The sequence below is a fragment of the Terrapene carolina genome, unplaced genomic scaffold (assembly GCF_002925995.2).
Source record: "Terrapene carolina triunguis isolate 2854851 unplaced genomic scaffold, T_m_triunguis-2.0 Scaffold42, whole genome shotgun sequence".
Classification (NCBI taxonomy): Eukaryota; Metazoa; Chordata; order Testudines; family Emydidae; genus Terrapene; species Terrapene triunguis.
The window spans coordinates 57,976,064-57,994,583 of record NW_020664393.1 but is presented as its reverse complement, the minus strand read 5'-3'; the positions used below and the strand labels follow the sequence as shown (position 1 = coordinate 57,994,583).

The 18,520-nt window shown below is 41.8% G+C and overlaps 1 protein-coding gene across 3 annotated transcripts in view; it reads left to right on the top strand.

Annotated features, from left to right (window-relative positions):
• ROCK2 (Rho associated coiled-coil containing protein kinase 2) overlaps window positions 1–18,520 on the top strand; it is a 153,602-nt gene that overhangs the window by 91,200 nt on the left and 43,882 nt on the right. For all 3 annotated transcript variants that reach the window (XM_024192598.3, XM_024192599.3, XM_024192597.3), the window contains exons 6-11: window positions 6,193–6,337; window positions 12,758–12,896; window positions 14,775–14,866; window positions 15,736–15,895; window positions 16,501–16,564; window positions 17,115–17,126. In XM_024192598.3, coding sequence (XP_024048366.2) covers window positions 6,193–6,337; window positions 12,758–12,896; window positions 14,775–14,866; window positions 15,736–15,895; window positions 16,501–16,564; window positions 17,115–17,126 — 612 coding nt within the window. The remainder of the gene's footprint in view (window positions 1–6,192; window positions 6,338–12,757; window positions 12,897–14,774; window positions 14,867–15,735; window positions 15,896–16,500; window positions 16,565–17,114; window positions 17,127–18,520) is intronic.

Here is an 18,520-nt window from a genome sequence, read left to right as displayed (position 1 = left end):
CTCTGAACAGATTCTCTAATCCTTTCCCTGTATAGATATTCAGAACCCTGACTGACACTTTGCTTGCAGTAAGCCAAATTTGTTTAGTCGTCTGAGACTAAACTTAATGTGATAATGGGCCTCATTTTACTTTTAATTGAAATAAGGTAAAAAATAGTATTTGATCTGCTTAATATGAACCCTTAACTTGTTTTTCTTCAAGTGCTTGCTCATACCCATACCATGTTAGGTGCGTGCGCACAGCATGGACTATTGCTGGAGATTTTTCCCTCAGTGATATCCGACTGTAGCACCCTCTGTGTGGTGGTATACGGGGCGCCACTGGCCCCACACCCACTCAGTTCCTTCTTACCGCCCCTGATGGTTACTGGAATAACTCCTCTTGCTTCAGCCACTGGTCTCCGGACCTTCGGCATCAGATGGCGGAAGTGAGGAGTACCACTCCCCTTGGTCACCTCGGGAGGACTCATTGTCTGAGTCTTAGGTGGAGCCTTACACCCAGCACAAGAGCCACCACTGGTACCTGCCTTATGTGCTGCTGGACCTCAGTGCAGGTCTCCCCACCAATACCTGGCCAGGTGGACAATGGCCTATGCAATAGCCATTCAGAAATCCATGGGGGTTTCCCTCCGTACCATGTCCGTCTTCTCATCTGTCATACTCGGTTGCTTCTGAGGGGCGGGATCCCGCTTCACTCCGCTCGGCACTGGACACCGACTCCCAGTACTGATGCACAAGACGTGGGCCACATGGAGGTAATTAAAACTGAAGACGAGAAAACAGCCCTGACCTTCCAGTAGAGGCTGCTTCTTCCTCCTCCTCCCCAGATGAGGACATCTCGGGACTGAGTGGCTCACTGCCGCAAGGTGACTTTAGAGCCCATCAGGAGTTTCTGAAGCGGGTAGCAGCTAACCTGGGGCTAGAGATTGAGGAGCTCTAGGAATTCTCTCTCAGCCTCATTGACTTTCTAGATGCAGCAGCACCATTTAAGGCGGCCCTACCCATTAACAAGGCGGTAATGGGTCTGGTCAGAGCCCTGTGGCAGACCCCATCTTTTCTCCCTCCCACTTTGGAGAGGTATGGCTTCAACAGCCAGCCCACTTCTCGGCTCCACCACTGAGACAGGACCTGTACAAAAGAAAGAGCAGAGGTTACAAGCGCCATCAATTGCTCCCATCCACCTCAACCTCACTGCCGGGATCGCATAGCTACTCTGGTGGACCCAAGCAGGCTTTTAAAAGGTGTGCCCGAGGGCGCTATACCAGTTTCCGCCTCGGATCCTTGCTCCTCCTGTGTTTTTGGACTGACTCCCACTTCAGTTCGGCATGGTCCCACATCACATCAGGCCACTGGGTGCTAAGTACAGTGGTGTATGGTTATACCCTGCAGTTTTCATCCATTCCTCTCTCCCACCCCTCATCCCTGTCCCTCTTCAGTGACCCTTCTCACAAGCAACTCCTACTCCAGGAGCTGCAGATCCTCTTACCGGTGGGAGCTGTGGAAAAAGGTACCTCGAAAATTGAGAGGGAAAAAGTATTACTCACGATATTTCCTAATCCCAAAGGCCCCGGGGCTTTTTCCCCATCCTGGACCTGCATCGCCTCAACAATTATCTCAAGAAACTAAGGTTCCGCATGGTCTCCCTGGCCTCAATCATTCCCTCCCTGGATCCAGGGGCCCTCAACTTGAAGGACGCTTATTTTCACATTTCTATCTTCCATGGCCACAGAAGATTTGTCAGATTTATTATAAACCAGACTCCTTACCAATTCACCATTTTCCCTTTTGGCCAGTCCTCAGCCTCCTGAGTTTTTACGAAAGACATGGCGGTGGTAGCTGCCTTTTTCAGAAGGCGAGGCGTTCAAGTCTACCCATATCTCAACAACTGGCTGATCAAGGGTCATTCAGAGGCTGAAGTAAAGAAAAGCATCAGCCTGGTCCAAGCCACCTTCCAAGCTCTGGGCCTGTTGGTAAACAAACAGAAGTCGACTCATTCCAGTACAGAGAATAGAGTTTATCGTGGCAGTGCTCGACTCAACTCAGGCCAGAGCCTTCCTTCCAAGGGCGTGATTCCAGACTTTGTCGGACCTGACATCCAAGGTCATGGCTTAACTGATCACAATAGCCTGGGTTTTCCTCAAGCTACTAGGACACATGGCCGTGTACACTTACATGCTATGGCACGCAAGGCTGTGCCTCAGGCCTCTGCAGACGTGGTTAGCTTCAATGTACTCTCTGAACAGTCACTACTTGGACTCTGTGTTTGCTGTCGAGCCCCAGTCCTTGCCTCCCTTGACTGGTGGAAGGACCCCTGGATGGTAATGGCGGACGTTCCTTTTGTCACCCTCCAGCCATCAGTGTCTCTAGTTTCGGACGCTTCAGACCTAGGTTGGGGAGCCCACCTTGATTAACTCAGGGCTTGTGGTCCCAGTAAGAACTCTCCTTGCACATAAATGTCTGGAAGCTCGGAGCCGTCTGCTTGGCTTGCCAAGTGTTCCTTCCCCAGATCGCAGGCAAGGTAGTGCAGGTACTGACGGCACCATAGCCATGTTCTCCATCAGTAAGCAGGAAGGAGCATGCTCCTCCGCCTTGTGTCAGGAGGCCATCTGTCTATGGGACTTCTGCATGAAGGACTCCATCCACCTCAAGGCTTCTCATCTTCTGGAAGCCCAGAATGCCCTGCAGACTACCTCAGCAGATATTTCTCCTCTCACCATGAGTGGTCCCTTCACCCAGAGGTCATCAGGTTCATCTTTCAAAGGTGGGGAATCTCTCTAGGTTGACCAGTTTGCAGCCAAGCTGAACTGGAAATGCCATCAGTTTTGCTCACTGCATTGGGCACAGTCTGGGCTCCCATGCCTTCCTGCTTCCATGGACAGAGCTCTTATTCTACGCATTTCTACCAGTTCCTCTGATTCACAAAGTGCTTCTGAAAATCAAGCGAGACATGGTGAGAGTTATTCTTATAGCCCTGGCATGGCCGCACGAACACTGATTTGGCACACTGCTAGACTTATCAGATAATGTTTTCACCCCTCAGCTCATAGATTAGTACCCCCGCTACTGCTCCCACTCTGTCTGGACCTGATCTCACAAGATCAGCCATGTACTCCACCTGAACCTTGGGTCCCTTCACCTGACTGCATGGAAGTTATATGGCTGAACCTGATGGAACAAGCCTGTTCGGAACAAGTTCGACAGGTCCTTCTGCGTAGTAGGAAGTCGCCCACTAGGGATACCTACCTCACTAAATGGAAGCATTTCTCAATATGGTTGTCCCAAATGGGGCCTCTCTCCGACTCGGTCTTCCCTTCAGTGTGTTCTGGATTACTTTCTCCATCTAAAACAACAAGGTCTAGCCTTCACATCTGTCAAGGTGCATCAAGCAGCAATTTCGACTTTCCACCCGCCAGTGGGCGGTAAGTCATTTTTTTCTCACGAGATGACCATCCTTTCTTAAGGAATTGGAGAGACTTTACCCTCAGGATTGCAAATTGATCCCCCCCATGGGATTTAAACCTGATCCTATCAAAACTCACGGGCCCTCCCTTTGAGCCACTAGCATTGTGCTTTCTGTTGCTTCTCTCCAGGAAGGTCACCTTCCTGGTAGTGTTTACCTCAGCCAGATGGGTCTCTTGAAATCAGGGCCCTGACATTAAAACCACCGTACACCTTGTTCTTCCAGAACAAGGTCCAGCTGCACCCCCATTCAGCCTTCCTGCCAAAATTTTGCTGTTCCATCGCAACCAGGCCATTTTACTGCCAGTCTTCTTGGCGAAGCCTCATAAGAATTCAGAAGATCAGTGGCTTCACTCATTGGATGTTAGGCATCTCCTCGCCTTCTACCTTGAGAGGACTAAACTGTTCCACAGATTCACACAATTCTTTTGTGGCAATCACAGAGAGGATGAAAGGCCTATCAGTTTCAGCCCAGAGAATATCATCCTGGATAACCTCCTGTATTTGCGATTGCTGAAAGCAATCCAATCCATCTGCAGGGCTGCAACCTGGTCATCAATGCATACCTTCTCATCCCACAACGCCATCACCCAACAGTCTCGTGAGGACGTGAGGTTCAGGAGAGCAGAGTTGCAGTCCTCTTCTGCATGAACTCCGAGCCCACTGCCTTGGGTACTGCTCGTGAGTCACCAAACGTGGAACGGACGTGAACCGGCACTCAAAGAAGAGAAAACTGTTACTGACCTTCCGTAACTATTGTTCTTTGAGATGTATTGCTCATATTCATTCCATCATCCATCCTCCTACCCTTCTGTCAGAGTTAACTGGCAAGAAGAAACCGAGAAGGTGCGGAGTTGGCGGCGCCCCTTATACTGGCTCATAAGCGTGGGGCACCAAAAGGCACTGGAGCTGACCCGATGGATACCACTGAGGGAAAAATCTCCAGCAATGGTGCACGCGACGTGCACACACCTCATGTGGAATGGATGTAAGCAACACATCTTGAAGAGCAACAGTTATGGAAGGTCAGTAACCATTTTTTATGCTACGTTTATTTTTTAAAGGGCTCCTGGTTTTGTCTGCAGCCTTTGCTCTTGGGTACTGTTGTGGGGCTTGGGATAGAAGACAGGTAGAAAAATGTCTTGACTACTATGGAATTGTGACACTATCTTAGGGAGAAAGGCCGTGTGAGGTCTGAGTTGCACCTTGTCCTTGTGGAAGACCGTTTAGGATGGATCGGAGGTAAGGGCCTTTAACGCTGATACTCTCCTGGCTGATGTGATGGTGACCAGGAAGGCTACTTTCCATGACAAGTAGAGAAGGGAGCAAGTCACCAGCGGTTCGAATTGGGGATCCCATTAATCTGGAGAGGATCAAGTTAATGTCCCGTGCTGGAAGAGACTGTCTAACCCGAGGATATATCCGTTCCAGTCCCTTAAGGAAACGTTCTACCATAGGGTTAGCGAATATGGAGCATCCAGACGTACCCGGACGGAAGGCTGAGATAGCAGCAAGGTGTACCTTGCTGGATGACGCTGCCAGGCTTTGTTGGTTGAAGTGCAGAAGGTACTCCAGGATGAGTGGTATAGACATCTGAAGTGGAGGCTCATTCCACAAGGGCACAGGCGTCGTCAGCTGCGTTCCTGGCCCAGGTCCCGATACAGGAAATCTGTAGGGCAGCTACTTGGTCCTCAGTGCATACGTTCACCTCTCACTATGCCATCACACAGCACGCTAGAGATGATGCAGCTTTCGGCAGAGCGGTACTCCAGTCAGCATTATCCAATTCCTTAACGCCGACTCCACCTCCGGGGTAGAGCTTGGAAGTCACCTGACTGGATTCGACATGAACAAGCACTCGAAGAAGAAAATAACTCCGGGGGACGGGAGGTGGGCGGGGAGCTTGGCAGGCCTCAGCAAATCTGGACTTACTGGAATAAACCTAGTTGAAGCTTGAATTTAGGGAAGTTGAACTCATATCACTTTGAACCAGTGTGCCAGCAGACCTGACATTGACTCTACTTTTATTGATTGTTCAGCTAGGAGCAAGGAGTATGGATAGTCAGGGCCTTTATGTTGCTAAATTAATGAGGTACTAGCAAGTGTTTTTAGGGATAAAACCTGTGCTTGGCTTTAAAAATTGTATTTTCTTGTAGAGCTTAACCGTCCCATTCTTCCAAAATAGCTTTTCCTTTAATTTATATTGGTCTCAAGCATTAAAATAAAAACAAAACAAGACCAGAAAACTCAGCCCCCGACTGGACTTAGTGCCTAACCAAAAAAAAAAGTTGTCTGTATTGGTCTGCTCTTTTAGGGCCTAATCTAAAGCCCATTGAAGTCATTTGAGTCATCGACTTCAGTGGGCCTGATCCCATAGTATGCATGCTCAGCTTTGTTAATACTGGTGGAACCTAGGCTAAGTCACATTTCCTTTTTAATTTTTTTTTTCAATCTTGAAAGATATACTTTAAAAAAGAAATAATAGGAGTTACCAGGAATAGTCATTTTGTCAGAAAGCACTTCTGGAATAGGAACTTTTGAAGGCCTTAAATGTTTCCCAAACTACTTACTTTGGGACATGTTTTTCTCAAAATAACATAAATGGGTTAATTTTAATTTTGGCGAAGCACTATCTGTTAGTCTTTAAGGTGCCACCAGACTCCTTGTTGTTTTTGTTTATTGTATTGTTTCAATTAAATGGATTATTACTTGCAATTTTTTGCAATTACGTAGACTGGTATGGTGCGCTGTGATACAGCTGTTGGAACACCTGACTACATATCGCCTGAAGTCTTGAAGTCACAAGGAGGTGATGGCTGCTATGGACGGGAGTGCGATTGGTGGTCTGTAGGAGTTTTTCTCTTTGAGATGCTTGTTGGTGAGTAATAATTTAATTCATTAATTCACACACACACACACACACACACACACACACACACACACACACACACTCTCACTCTCTCTCTTCTGGAAACTTCTATTCAAGAGCTTTTATGATTCAGTTATCCTTATATAGCAACAAGTAAGACATATGGGTGCATCAAGACAGTTCAGCCTGTGATTGCTTCTGCTTTTGGCTAATTCTTGTACTCTCCAATCAGGATTTCCCATTGTAAAGCACTGGACCATTAGGGCATGTAATGTATTTGAATATTAGAGCCATTATAGAGGATCCTAGCCATCCAAGGTTGTAAACCAACCTTGTAGTCTAATATCAGAGCACTGGTGAGGAGTCTGGAACTGAGCATGATTACTCACTATCCATACCAGCATGTTCTGGGAACACTGCAGGAACAGATATGTTTCTAAGGTTCTGGGGGCAGGAAAGCTCCTCCCAAGTCTGCAGTCATTGAAACGTTAGTTCCTCTGAGGATGAAGTGAATTTGACTTATGAAGGCTAATTAGTAAGTTGCATCCCGGGAACAATTTAATCAATGTACTTTAATAGTTAAGGTGTTAAGTCTGTCCTGTAGTGCCATGACAGAACGTCATTTTCATTTCTATTTTGTGGTTGGGACCTCTTTTCTCTCCTCCAGTACATTATCAAATGAAATGTGGGGAACACCAGTATTTTGAGAGTCTGAGTTTTTATCGTTGAGGGGCTCACTAGCTCAGTTTTTTCTATAATCTGGGGTTTCATTTGGGAGAATTAATGATACTTCATGGTTTGTATATATTTTCCTCTCCTATGGCCCATCTTGTCTGTGATGCTTCTAATTACCACGTTTCTCCATCTCTATTAATTTTTTCCCCCTCTTATTCCTCAACCTCATTTCCTTCTCTTCTGTATGCTTTTCTCTTCTTTGCTTCTTTCCTGTTTGTCTCAGTGTGTCTCTTGGAACCATAGAAGTATAGGGTTGAAAGGGACCTCGAAATTCTCCCTGCACAGAGTCAGGACCAAGTTTACCTGGACCATCCATGACAGGCATTTGTCTAACCTGTCATTAAAATCCTCTAATGACTGAGTTTCAACAACATCCCTTGGTAACCTATTCTAGTACTTAACCACCCTGATAGTGAGAGAGTTTTTCCTAATATCTAACCTAAATCTCCCTTGCTGCAGATTAATCTGATTACTTCTTGTCCTACCTTCAGTGGACATGGAGAACAGTTGATCACCATCCTTTATATAACAGCCCATAACGTATTTGAAGACTGTTATCAGATTCCTCAGTCTTATTTTCTGAAGAAGAAAACATGCCAGTTTTTTTTACCCTTTCCTCATAAGTCAGGTTTTATAAACCTTTTATCATTTTTGCTGCTTTCCTCTGGACACTCTCGAATTTATCCAAATCCTTCTTTGTGTGGCACCGAAAACTGGACACAGTAGTCCGTCTGAGGCTTCATCTGTGCTGAGTAGAGCAGGACAGTTACCTCCCGTGTCTTCCGTATGACACTCCTGTTAATGCATCCCAGAATGACATTAGCCTTCTTTTTACAGCTGCATCACATTGTTGACTTGTGTTCAATTTGTGATCCACTATAACCCTGAGATCTTTTTCTGCAGTACAACTGCCTAGCCAATTATTTCCCATTTTGTATTTGTGCATTTGATTATTCCTTTCTAAGTGTAGTACTTTGAATTGTCTTTATTGAATTTCATCTTGTTGGTTTCAGACCAATTATCCAATTTATCCAGATTGTTTGGAGGATAGGATTAGAATTCAAAAGTGCTTGCAACCCCTCCTAGCATGGTGTCTTCTGCAGATTTTATAAGCATCCTCTTCACTCCTTTCTCCAATTCATTAATGAAACTATTGAATAGTACTAGACCAGGAAACACCTGGTAGGACCCCACTAGATAAGTCCTCCCAGTGTGACAGGAAACCACTGATATCTTGGTCTTTCAACCAGTTGTGCACCCACCTTTCAACAATTTGATCTAGACCACATTTCCCTAGTTTGCTTATAAGACTGTAATTTGGGATGGTGTCAAAAGCTTTACTAAAATCCCCTCCGTCCACTAGCCCTATCAAAGAAGGAAACTAGGTTGGGTTGGTATGATTTGTTCTTGACAAATCCATGTTGGCTAATACTTATCACTTTATTATCCTCTAGGTGCTTATAAATTGTTTAATAATTTGCTCCAGTATCTTTCCAGGTATCATAGTTAGTCTGACTGGTCTATTATTACCTGGGTCCTCTTTGTTCTCCTTTTTGAAGATAGGTACTATGTTTGCCCTTCTCCAGTCCTCTGGGACCTCACCCTTCCTCTATGGTTATGTCTCCACTGCAATTGAAAACCTGCAGCTGGCCCGTGCCAGCTGACTCTGGCTTGCGGGACTGTTTAATTTCGGTGTAGACATCTGGGTTTGGGCTGGAACCCAGAGTCTAGGGCCTTGCGAGGTTGGAGGGTCCCAGAGCTCAGGCTGCAGCTCAAGCCAGAACGTCTATACCACAATTAAACAGCCCCACAGTCCAAGTCCCGGGAGCCCGAGTCAACTGATGAGGGCCAGCTGCAAGTGTCTAATTGCAGTGTAGACATACCCTATGAACGCTCTAAGACAATCACTAATGGTTCCGGGATTGCTTCAGCTATTACTTTAAGGCTTAAGCATCTTAGTGTGAATATAGTGCCCACTTGAATATATCTGACTTATCTAAATATTCTTTAACTTTTCATTTCCCTATGGTTTGTGCCCCTCCCCCCCTTGTTAATATTAATTGTATTAAGCGTCTGGATACAATTCTCTTTCTTAGAGAAGACTGAAACAAAATAGGCATTAAACGTCTTAGCCTTCTTGGTGGTGTCCATTATTATCTCTTCTTCCCTGCTACGTAGTAGACCTTCACTTTCTTTCATCTTTCTCTTTTATTGCCTTATATGTCCCTTGTGAGGTGTAACTCATTTTGTGCCTTAGCCTTTCTGTATTTTGTCCCTACATGCTTGTGCTATTCTTTTGTACTCATCCTTGGCAATGTGTCCATGTTTCTATTTCTTGTAGGATTCCTTTTTGGTTTTCAAGTAATTGAAGAGCTCCTGATGCAGCTGTATTGGCTTCTTAATATCTTTCCTTCATATCAGGATAGTTTGCAGTTGTTCCTTTAATATTGTCTCCTTGATAAACTGCCAGCTCTTCTGAACTCCTTTTTCCCCTTAGATTTTTCCCATTCTCCCATCTCCTCTCCTGGGAATGAGATAACTGTTTAGGTTTTAACCTGGTTATAGTTCCTCCGGCCTTACTGCTGATATTTCCTTTTCTCTGTTCATTCTTCATGACCTTAGTTAAGGCTTTGACAGTGTGGATCATTTTGTCTCCCAGCATTACCTTCATATGGTAGTTACATGAGCCTCCCTTTTCCCCTCCTGTCCTGGATCCACTGTTATTTGTACAACCAGTCTTTTTTGGGTGCTGATGACTGCTCCATCTCTCCTGCTCCTTTGTATCTCACAATAGTTTGGTTATCAATTTGCTTTTTCCATTTACTTTCTCCTCAGACATCTTATTTCAGCCTTTAACTACTTTACAGTCATGATACTCAACTATGTCTACCTTTTGATACCTTTAAATGACTCCTGCTTGTGCACGCTCTCTCCTTATACTGAGCTGTGGCTCAACTTCATTCAACTAAATGTTTACACATATAAGTGTTTTCTCTTAAATAAGAGGATCATCAATCTGCCTCTTTGACTTGAACCAGACAATACATATAATTGACGTCTTGCTTATCTCTGATTTACTCCTCCTGCATCTATGTTATTTGTGAATATTCTTCTCAACATTTCAGCAACATTGCCCATGTACAATAATGCCTAAAGTCCAACTTCACTGAAGTCCGCATCCATGCTTTCCTCTCTTCTTACTTGGACTATTGCAGATTGCTTCTTTTCATCACCAAGTCCCATCAAGGATATGCAGACAAGCTGCTTGTCTTCTCACACACACAAAGTTCAGCTATATCATCCCCATCTTAAAACCACTCCAATGCTACCTCATTAATTTTAGGATCCAGTTCAAAATTACCTTTTCCGTTTTAAATACCTCAGTAGACCTAAATTCTCTGTAAGCTGTGCGGCCGCACAGCAGCCTATTTAGTGCCGCGCAGGCACTCCGGGAACCCGCCCAGCCGGGACCTGCCACAGCCAGAGGAGGGGTGTCCCTCCCCCAGTCCCAACCCAGCCCCGGACCTGCCGCAGCCAGGGAAGAGCTGCCCCTCCCCCAACCTAGCCCGGCCCCCAACCTGCCGCGCCCCCACCCCCGCAGATGCTGTGGGGATAGAGAACTGGGGTTGAGTCCTCTCTCCCCGCCATAGCCCCGGAGCACTCTCTTGCACCCCAAGCCCCTCATCCCCAGCCCCAACCCAGAGCCCACACCTCAACCCTCTGCCCCAGCCCTGAGCCCCCTCCCACACGCCGAACCCCTCGGCCCCACCCCCACCACATGAATTTTGTTATGTGCACCAATATGAAGATGACGTGTCACACATCACCTCCATATTGGTGCACATAACAAAATTCATTCTGCACATGGGTGAGAAAAATTAGAGGGATCACTGCAGCAGACTTGCTTCAGTTTGTTAAACAATCCTTCTTTCTATTGCCTTCCATTCCTTCTGCTAATATAACTCTGGACACTTTTTTTTTTTTTTTTTAACACAATCCTTTGCAGCTCTTGCAGTCAGGAACAGCTGTTGAATCTCCTGGCCTTGTTGATTTCCTTATTTCAAATTTCAGCTGAAAATATCTGTTTTCTCTCTTGGCTTCACTTCTTAATAGTTCTGCTTCTGAGTTCATCAATTTTAATATATATTTAAAATAAGGCTGTAGAGCATTTTGGGATACAGTTTATATGAAAGGTGCTACACCAGGGGTAGGCAACCGATGGCACGCGCGCCGAAGGCGGCACGCAACTGATTTTCAGTGGCACTCACACTGCCCGGGTCCTGGTCTGGGGGGCTCTGCATTTTAATTTAATTTTAAATGAAGCTTCTTAAACATTTTAAAAATCTTATTTACTTTACATACAACAATAGTTTAGTTATATATTATAGACTTATAGAAAGAGACCTTCTAAAAAACGTTAAAATGTATTACTGGCACGCGAAACCTTAAATTAGAGTGAATAAATGCAGACTCGGCACACCATTTCTGAAAGGTTGCCGACCCCTGTGCTACACCAAATGAAATTGTACTACATTTTATTGTACATTAGATGCAAAGCTGAAGTACTAGTTGGAAAGCAGAGAACTGGGCTGCCAAGAGAGGGATTGCCTTAGTTGAGGGGATACTAGGGTGGTGATGAATGGCCTTGATAGGAGCCTTTTATGATGGTGCTGAAGAGAAAAGTGGAGAGCGACCCTTTTAGGGTGAAGACGGAGGGAGCATTGGTAGACCATGGAATCTGTGCATCTGATAGATGATTTCTGTAGGAACCAAACTAGGACTGGTTGGGAGGTCACAGCAGAGTCTGAGAGTTTAATTGACACTAATGTACATGCTAACTTGTTCTCTTTCTTGAAGCCTACTTGTGTTGGTTCTTCTCTTTTATATCCTCCTCAAGAGCAAAATGGCTTCTGTGTATTAGTTTGTAGAGACTGATAAACTTTCCACATGGTGAAAATGTTCTAATTGCTGATAACCAGAATGCTTTTTTTTCTCCTGCTGAATGTTTTTCTCCTGATGGACAAAATAGGTAACTTGGTCACTAAACATATTCTTCAGGTTTCTTTTTCATGAAAGTGTGTTTCAACTCTGAAACAGAATTATGTAAAAATGGCCGCTTGTTGGTCAGTGGATCTGTTCTTTTTGCATATTCCGTGTGTTAGCTGATCATTTTGGTGATAAATACATTTTGATTGCTGTCTGTTCTTAGAAGTGCAGAACTGATCCCACTAAGAGTTAATTGTGAATTCTATTCCATAACATGCATCAACCAAAGTGTTTAATGGTTCCAATCAATTACTCCTATCCAAGCCCCTTGAAATTAGTGGATTTACAAAGGTGTCACTGAGGGCATAATTGAAAGACACTGTATGAGTATGATAGATCTGTTTTCGTGTGTGGAAACTTCAGTAATGATGGTGGAAATATCCTAGCTTGATTCCCCTGGGCATAGGCTTAGTTTGTAGTGCAGGTATTTACAACGAAAACTTTTTTCACCCTAAACAGAGTACATGTGGTTTAAAAAAAAATAAGATACAGTGAACATGGATCAACCAATCCCATTTTTATAGAGCCATTTTTCAGAATAAGCCTGAACTTTATAATTTATAGGTCTGCTTTCTTCTTTCTCTGTTTATCTTAAAATACTTAAATTTTAAATTTAAAATCTTAACATTTATGCATGTTTTATTTTAGGAGACACTCCATTTTATGCAGACTCCTTGGTAGGAACGTATAGTAAAATCATGGATCACAAGAATTCATTAAGTTTCCCAGATGATGTGGAAATCTCTAAGCATGCAAAGAACCTCATCTGTGACTTTTTAACTGACAGGTAGGTGTGTCTACTACATTTGTACAATCTCTCTTATAGTGGGTGCAAACACACTTACGGTATCCTAGAACAATGGATTCCTTCCCCTTAATTGTGCTATCTAAATCATTCTCATTTTGTGAGAAATTAACATTATCTCCTGCTTTCTAGTGGCTGGCTGTTTTGCAAGCTCTGTGTTATGTTTAACTAAAACTAGTATTTTTATGAGTACTTCTGGCAATAACTGCATTGTCTACACTCTTCCTAAGAATTCAAAATTGCTGCAAAGAAAATATTTCCTAGTGCCATGCAAACAAGATCCAAAATACAATAACAATGTTTGAAATACATTGTGAGTTCCTTGAGGCAGGGACCAACTTGTCTTGCATTCATTAAGCGCTGAGCATGTCATCAACGCTCAGTAAATAATAATGAAAACAAATACATTATCACAAATAGAGAATTTTATGCAGAGAGTTATTCCAGTTTTCTTAGAAGAGATTCATATGCTTATTTAAACCCATTTTTGAGGTAAGAATTTACAAGCATAGCTAATTCCCCAGAAAGGGGAATGATTCTGGATGTAAACTGCTAGATGAGATCGCCTCTTGTGTAGTAGAACTCCTCATTGGTATTAAGCTGATGTAGCTTGTTCTTGCCCCCCAGCCACCTCCACCTCCCTCTCACCTATGCTTTGTTATGCTCATCCTCCAATACCATGCACTAGGACAGTCTAGGAGATGCTGTAACGGGCACAAGAGCTACACAGTACAGAATCGGAAGGATAACTAATTCCCTGGTGCCCTCATACTCCCTAGTGCTGAACAGAGCTTGGCCACAGTGGAGAATCTAGTCCAGTAACTGACTGTGTAGAATGATTGATTTAAAAAAAAAAAAAAAAAAACCTAAAAAAAACGTAAATAAAGAAATATGTATCTGGTGGTATGTACTAGTTCTGTATTTCAAAGAGGGACTGTGTGGTCTGTTGAGCAAGACTGCATGCAACTAAAGAAATACCATTCATGAAAGAGCTGCTTTAGTAGGGATTTGTCTTGTTCAAGACCTAGGATGACTGAAAGGTGGAGAGGAGATATATTAGAAGAGTTTAGTAATATAAAAGTGTCCAGGAGTACTTCCCCCATGTGTATACATCTTCCTGTTTATATTAAATGTGTGCTTGGGGGATTTATTTAAACCAGATGCCCTCTTTCTGTATACATCACTACTGAAGCACTTAAAGTAACAAGAAGGAATGAACATCTATCATGTGACCTATTTGTTCGAGTCCATAAGTTGTTTTTATGTTCTGGGAGCTATCTTAAAAGATAGTCTTATATAAAGAATAAGTTTGTTGTCCCTTCTAAAACTTGCCACATGGTGACTTCGTTATAAAAGTAAGCAAAAGGCATGTAAGGGTTATTTTTTAGGGGAGGAGGATAGAAGTTTTGAAATATTTATTTCACTGGGATTTTGAATAACCGTTCTGTGTACTAAGCCAGACTTCCCTTCATTTGCGTCCTAAGGTTTGTCATGTGGTTTGGCAGACTTTCTAAGTTTGCAGTTAATTTTTTTTATTTAAAACTTGTGCCTGTGTGCTCCCTTTCTACACAAAATCTAGATGGAAAAATGTTTTACTCCACACGTGGCAGATTCAGAATTCTAGCCATTTTAGTACGTGCAGAGAGAGTGCCTGCTAAGAAACTGGGAGCATTTTTAATATGAGAAACGACAGATGAGTTGATTTTAATCAAAGTTAGCCTGAATTACATTGACTGCCCATATCTCTTTGAACCTTAATTTTGTTTAGTCTCTGTGCACTTAAGTGCAAGTCACAAGTTACTTAACAAAAATGGAGTACTGATTTTTCTAATGTGAAATTGGGTTAATTGCTATGTTTAGGGAGGTGCGACTTGGGAGAAATGGGGTAGAAGAAATTAAACAGCACCCTTTCTTTAAGAGCGATCAATGGAACTGGGATAACATTCGAGAGAGTAAGTGAACTGTAGTTTATATTTTTAACATGTTCAATATTTGCATAAACAGCTTCTATTGGTTAACACTGTGGAATGAAAAATGTAAAACACTTAAAATATTACTTACTGTACAAAACTGTTATGTGAAGTAATTTTTTGTGTCTCAAGGGGTCTTGTGACTCAAGCTGTTTTTCTTACTGTTGTTCTTGTTTATCGTAAAAGATATGTCAATATGGGTTCATAAATACCCCTTTTTCTCTTTTTGCCATCCTGTAAATATATAGAGAGAGCATTTGTTTGAACAACAGAGTTTGATGATCTTTTATTATTTTAACAAATGACTACATAGTCAGTTGTACTTTCCCAACTTACTTACCTCCTGAAGTTGTATAAGTTTGTATGAGTACAGTCTAACCTACCACTTAGAATAGTTTAAGTTCATAGAACTTGATTGCCCCTGGCAAAAATATAGCTGTTTTAGTTTACCATTTGGTCAAAACTTCTGTAATCAGACGCATTTATTGAAGCTTCTTAATATAGTTAAGCTAAAATTGGGATTAAATATCTGACCTAAATCTGGATGATTTAGAAAATGTATGTTTTGTGCAGTAAAAACTGCCTGCCTCAGCAAACTGAAATTTTTATTATTTTCTTTGTATTGCATGGTAACAGATCATTTCAAAACATTTACTTTGTCAGATGTGGGTGTAGAAAGAAAATTATTTTATTAATCTAGAGATATTAATGGATCTCCTATGTGATAAATAATATAAATTAATTGATGAAATTAGTGTATGCCATATTTACCTTTCATTATATAGTGTGTTGATATATCCATAACAGGATGTTGAATCTTACCATGAAGCTGACCATTTTTTCCTTTGTAGCTGCTGCTCCTGTTGTACCTGAGCTTAGCAGTGACATAGACAGCAGTAATTTTGATGACGTTGAGGATGACAAAGGAGATGTGGAAACCTTTCCAATCCCCAAAGCCTTTGTGGGAAACCAGCTGCCTTTTATAGGATTTACCTACTATCGAGAGAATCTGTATGTGATGTATTTTAATGTGCATCTTGTCAAATATAGTTGAAAATTATTTTATTACATTCCTCTCCTTTTGCTTTAAACACACATCTAATTTTACACTTGATGTAGTTCTGTCCCTTGTTGAATATTTGAAATGTGGAATTTAAGTTGGATTTATCAAAATATGCCAATTTTTGGATGTTTCTAATTTTTATGTAGTAACTTATAAAATTGCTGTTGTGCTCTAGCATATACACTGGATTTTTGGATTAGCTAATTTCAGAAAAAAGTGTACAACTAGGGCATACATTGTGTTAGGGCTGTTTCTTTTCATTATTATTTATGTTGAATTTGCATTATTAGTCATGTGTATTGTATCTAAATAATTACAGAACTATTGTAAGTATTCATTTAAACATTAGAAACTTGTATTGAACTGAAAAAGTTGGAACATTCACTTTGGCCAAGAGAACATTCAAATGAAAACTCATACTGAATAAAAATGGCTTCATTCAGAGAATAGCCTAGCAGAGATTAAGACTTGAGAGAATTGATTAAAATGAGTTGATTGGCATGGTTGCTAGAGTTGTTGAAAACTTGAATAAGAGTTGGTTTTTTTCCGACAGGTTGCTAAGTGACTCTCCTCAGTCTTGTAGAGAAAATGAATCCATGCAATCCAGGAAAAATGAGGTAAGTACTTTTTTAAAATAAACATTAATGTATGTTTAAATTATTTTGCTATGTCTGTTAAGACTTGCACAGTGGATTTAAACAATATCCAGTTATGAATAGCTAGTTTGTATTACTTAATGTTAGAATATTTCTGTATAATTACTGACCGAGATTCCATCTGTAAACATGAAAATGTCAAACTACTACATGAAATTGTGCAGTATAAATTTTAGATGAAAGGATTGGGTTTATATAGTATTAGTTTCATTTAGAAATAAAAAAAAGTTGTATTAACATTTGTATATACTTCTACGACCATTGAAAATGTATTTCCTGTAGTAGAGAATATTATTAGTTCTAATAAAACAAATATTTGTAAATTCTTTAACATTTTGTAATTAAAACATGATTAGATTTCACGATAACCTTCAAAGTATAAAATATTCTAAGTCTGAAATTTTATTAAGCATGGTGAGACCATTTTAAAAAAAAAGATTTGTAGGAAATGTTTCCTGTACTTTTTCTTTTTAATGCTCACAATTAAAAAAATGTTTTCTTCTTTTTATAGGACAGCAAAGAGGTAGGTGCATTATTTTGAATCATGAAAGAAATTAGGATAGTTACATTATTTTTTGTCAGCATTAAGTAATATCTTAAAGGTTTATCCCAGTAAACTGTTAACAATAGATTAATTTGTTTATGAATAAAAGAACTTGTAAATTGCTTTTAAGAAGAGAGCCTACAGTTAGTTATAAGTGAAATGAGGTTAATATTCATTCAGATTTATACTATAGTTACCTTTAATTCCTATTTGGCAACCAGAATTTATTTTGCAAATAAATGTGTAAGGCTCTGTTCACCACAAAAGATTTTGCTCCAGGGAACGTTGTAGATTTTGGCTCCACATCTAAGTGATTCATCGCTAATTTGTCCAGGGCATGAAAAATAAATTTTCACACAGTACTGGTGAAGGAATGGTTATAAGCATAAAACTGACCCTCAGTAGGGGAGTGAGGGTTTTGAAGCAGGAAGGTTTATTCAGTATTTGTGGATTGCCAACTGAATTCATGCACTAAGATGGCAGAAAGTCTGATAGGATTTTTGTGTATATCAAAATAAATAAATACCTTAGCCACTATTGATCTTAGCCGTCCCTTAGTAAATCAAGGGGATTGTGCCATTAATTAAAAATTGTGAGGGTTTGCTAATTTTTAAACCTTTAAAAACAGCTGTGGAAAAAGCTCATGCAAATATGAAAATAAATACATCCTGTGCTTCTGTACTTCCTTTCCATCATACTGTGCAGCTTAGGAGTTTCTAGTGTTCTTTAAAAGGAAGCTATTGCCATTTAAAATTGCATGCAGGATCTGCTGAATTCTTCCAGTGGTTTTAGAGCCAAGCATAGAATCATAGAAGATTAGGATTGGAAGTGACCTCAGGAGGTCATCTAGTCCAACCCCCTGCTCAAAGCAGGACCAACACCAACCAAATCATCCCAGCCAGAGCTTTGTCAAGCCAGGCCTTAAAAACCTCTAAGGATGGAGATTCCACCACCTCCCTAGGTAACCCATTCCAGTGCTTCACCACCCTCCTAGTGAAACAGTGTTTCCTAATATCCAACCTAGACCTCCCCCACTGCAACTTCAGACCATTGCTCCTTGTTCGTCTTCTGCCAACAATGAGAACAGCCAAGCTCCATCCTCTTTGGAACCCCCCTTCAGATAGTTGAAGGCTGCTATCAAATCCCCCCTCACTCTTCTCTTCTGCAGACTAAACAAGCCCACTTCCCTCAGCCTCTCCTCGTAAGTCATGTGCCCCAGCCCCCTGATCACTTTCGTTGCCCTCCGCTGGACTCTCTCCAATTTGTCCACATCTTTTCTGTAGTGGGGTCCCAGAACTGGACGCAATACTCCAGATATGGCCTCACCAGTGCCGAATAGAGGGGAATAATCACTTCGCTCAATCTGCTGGCAA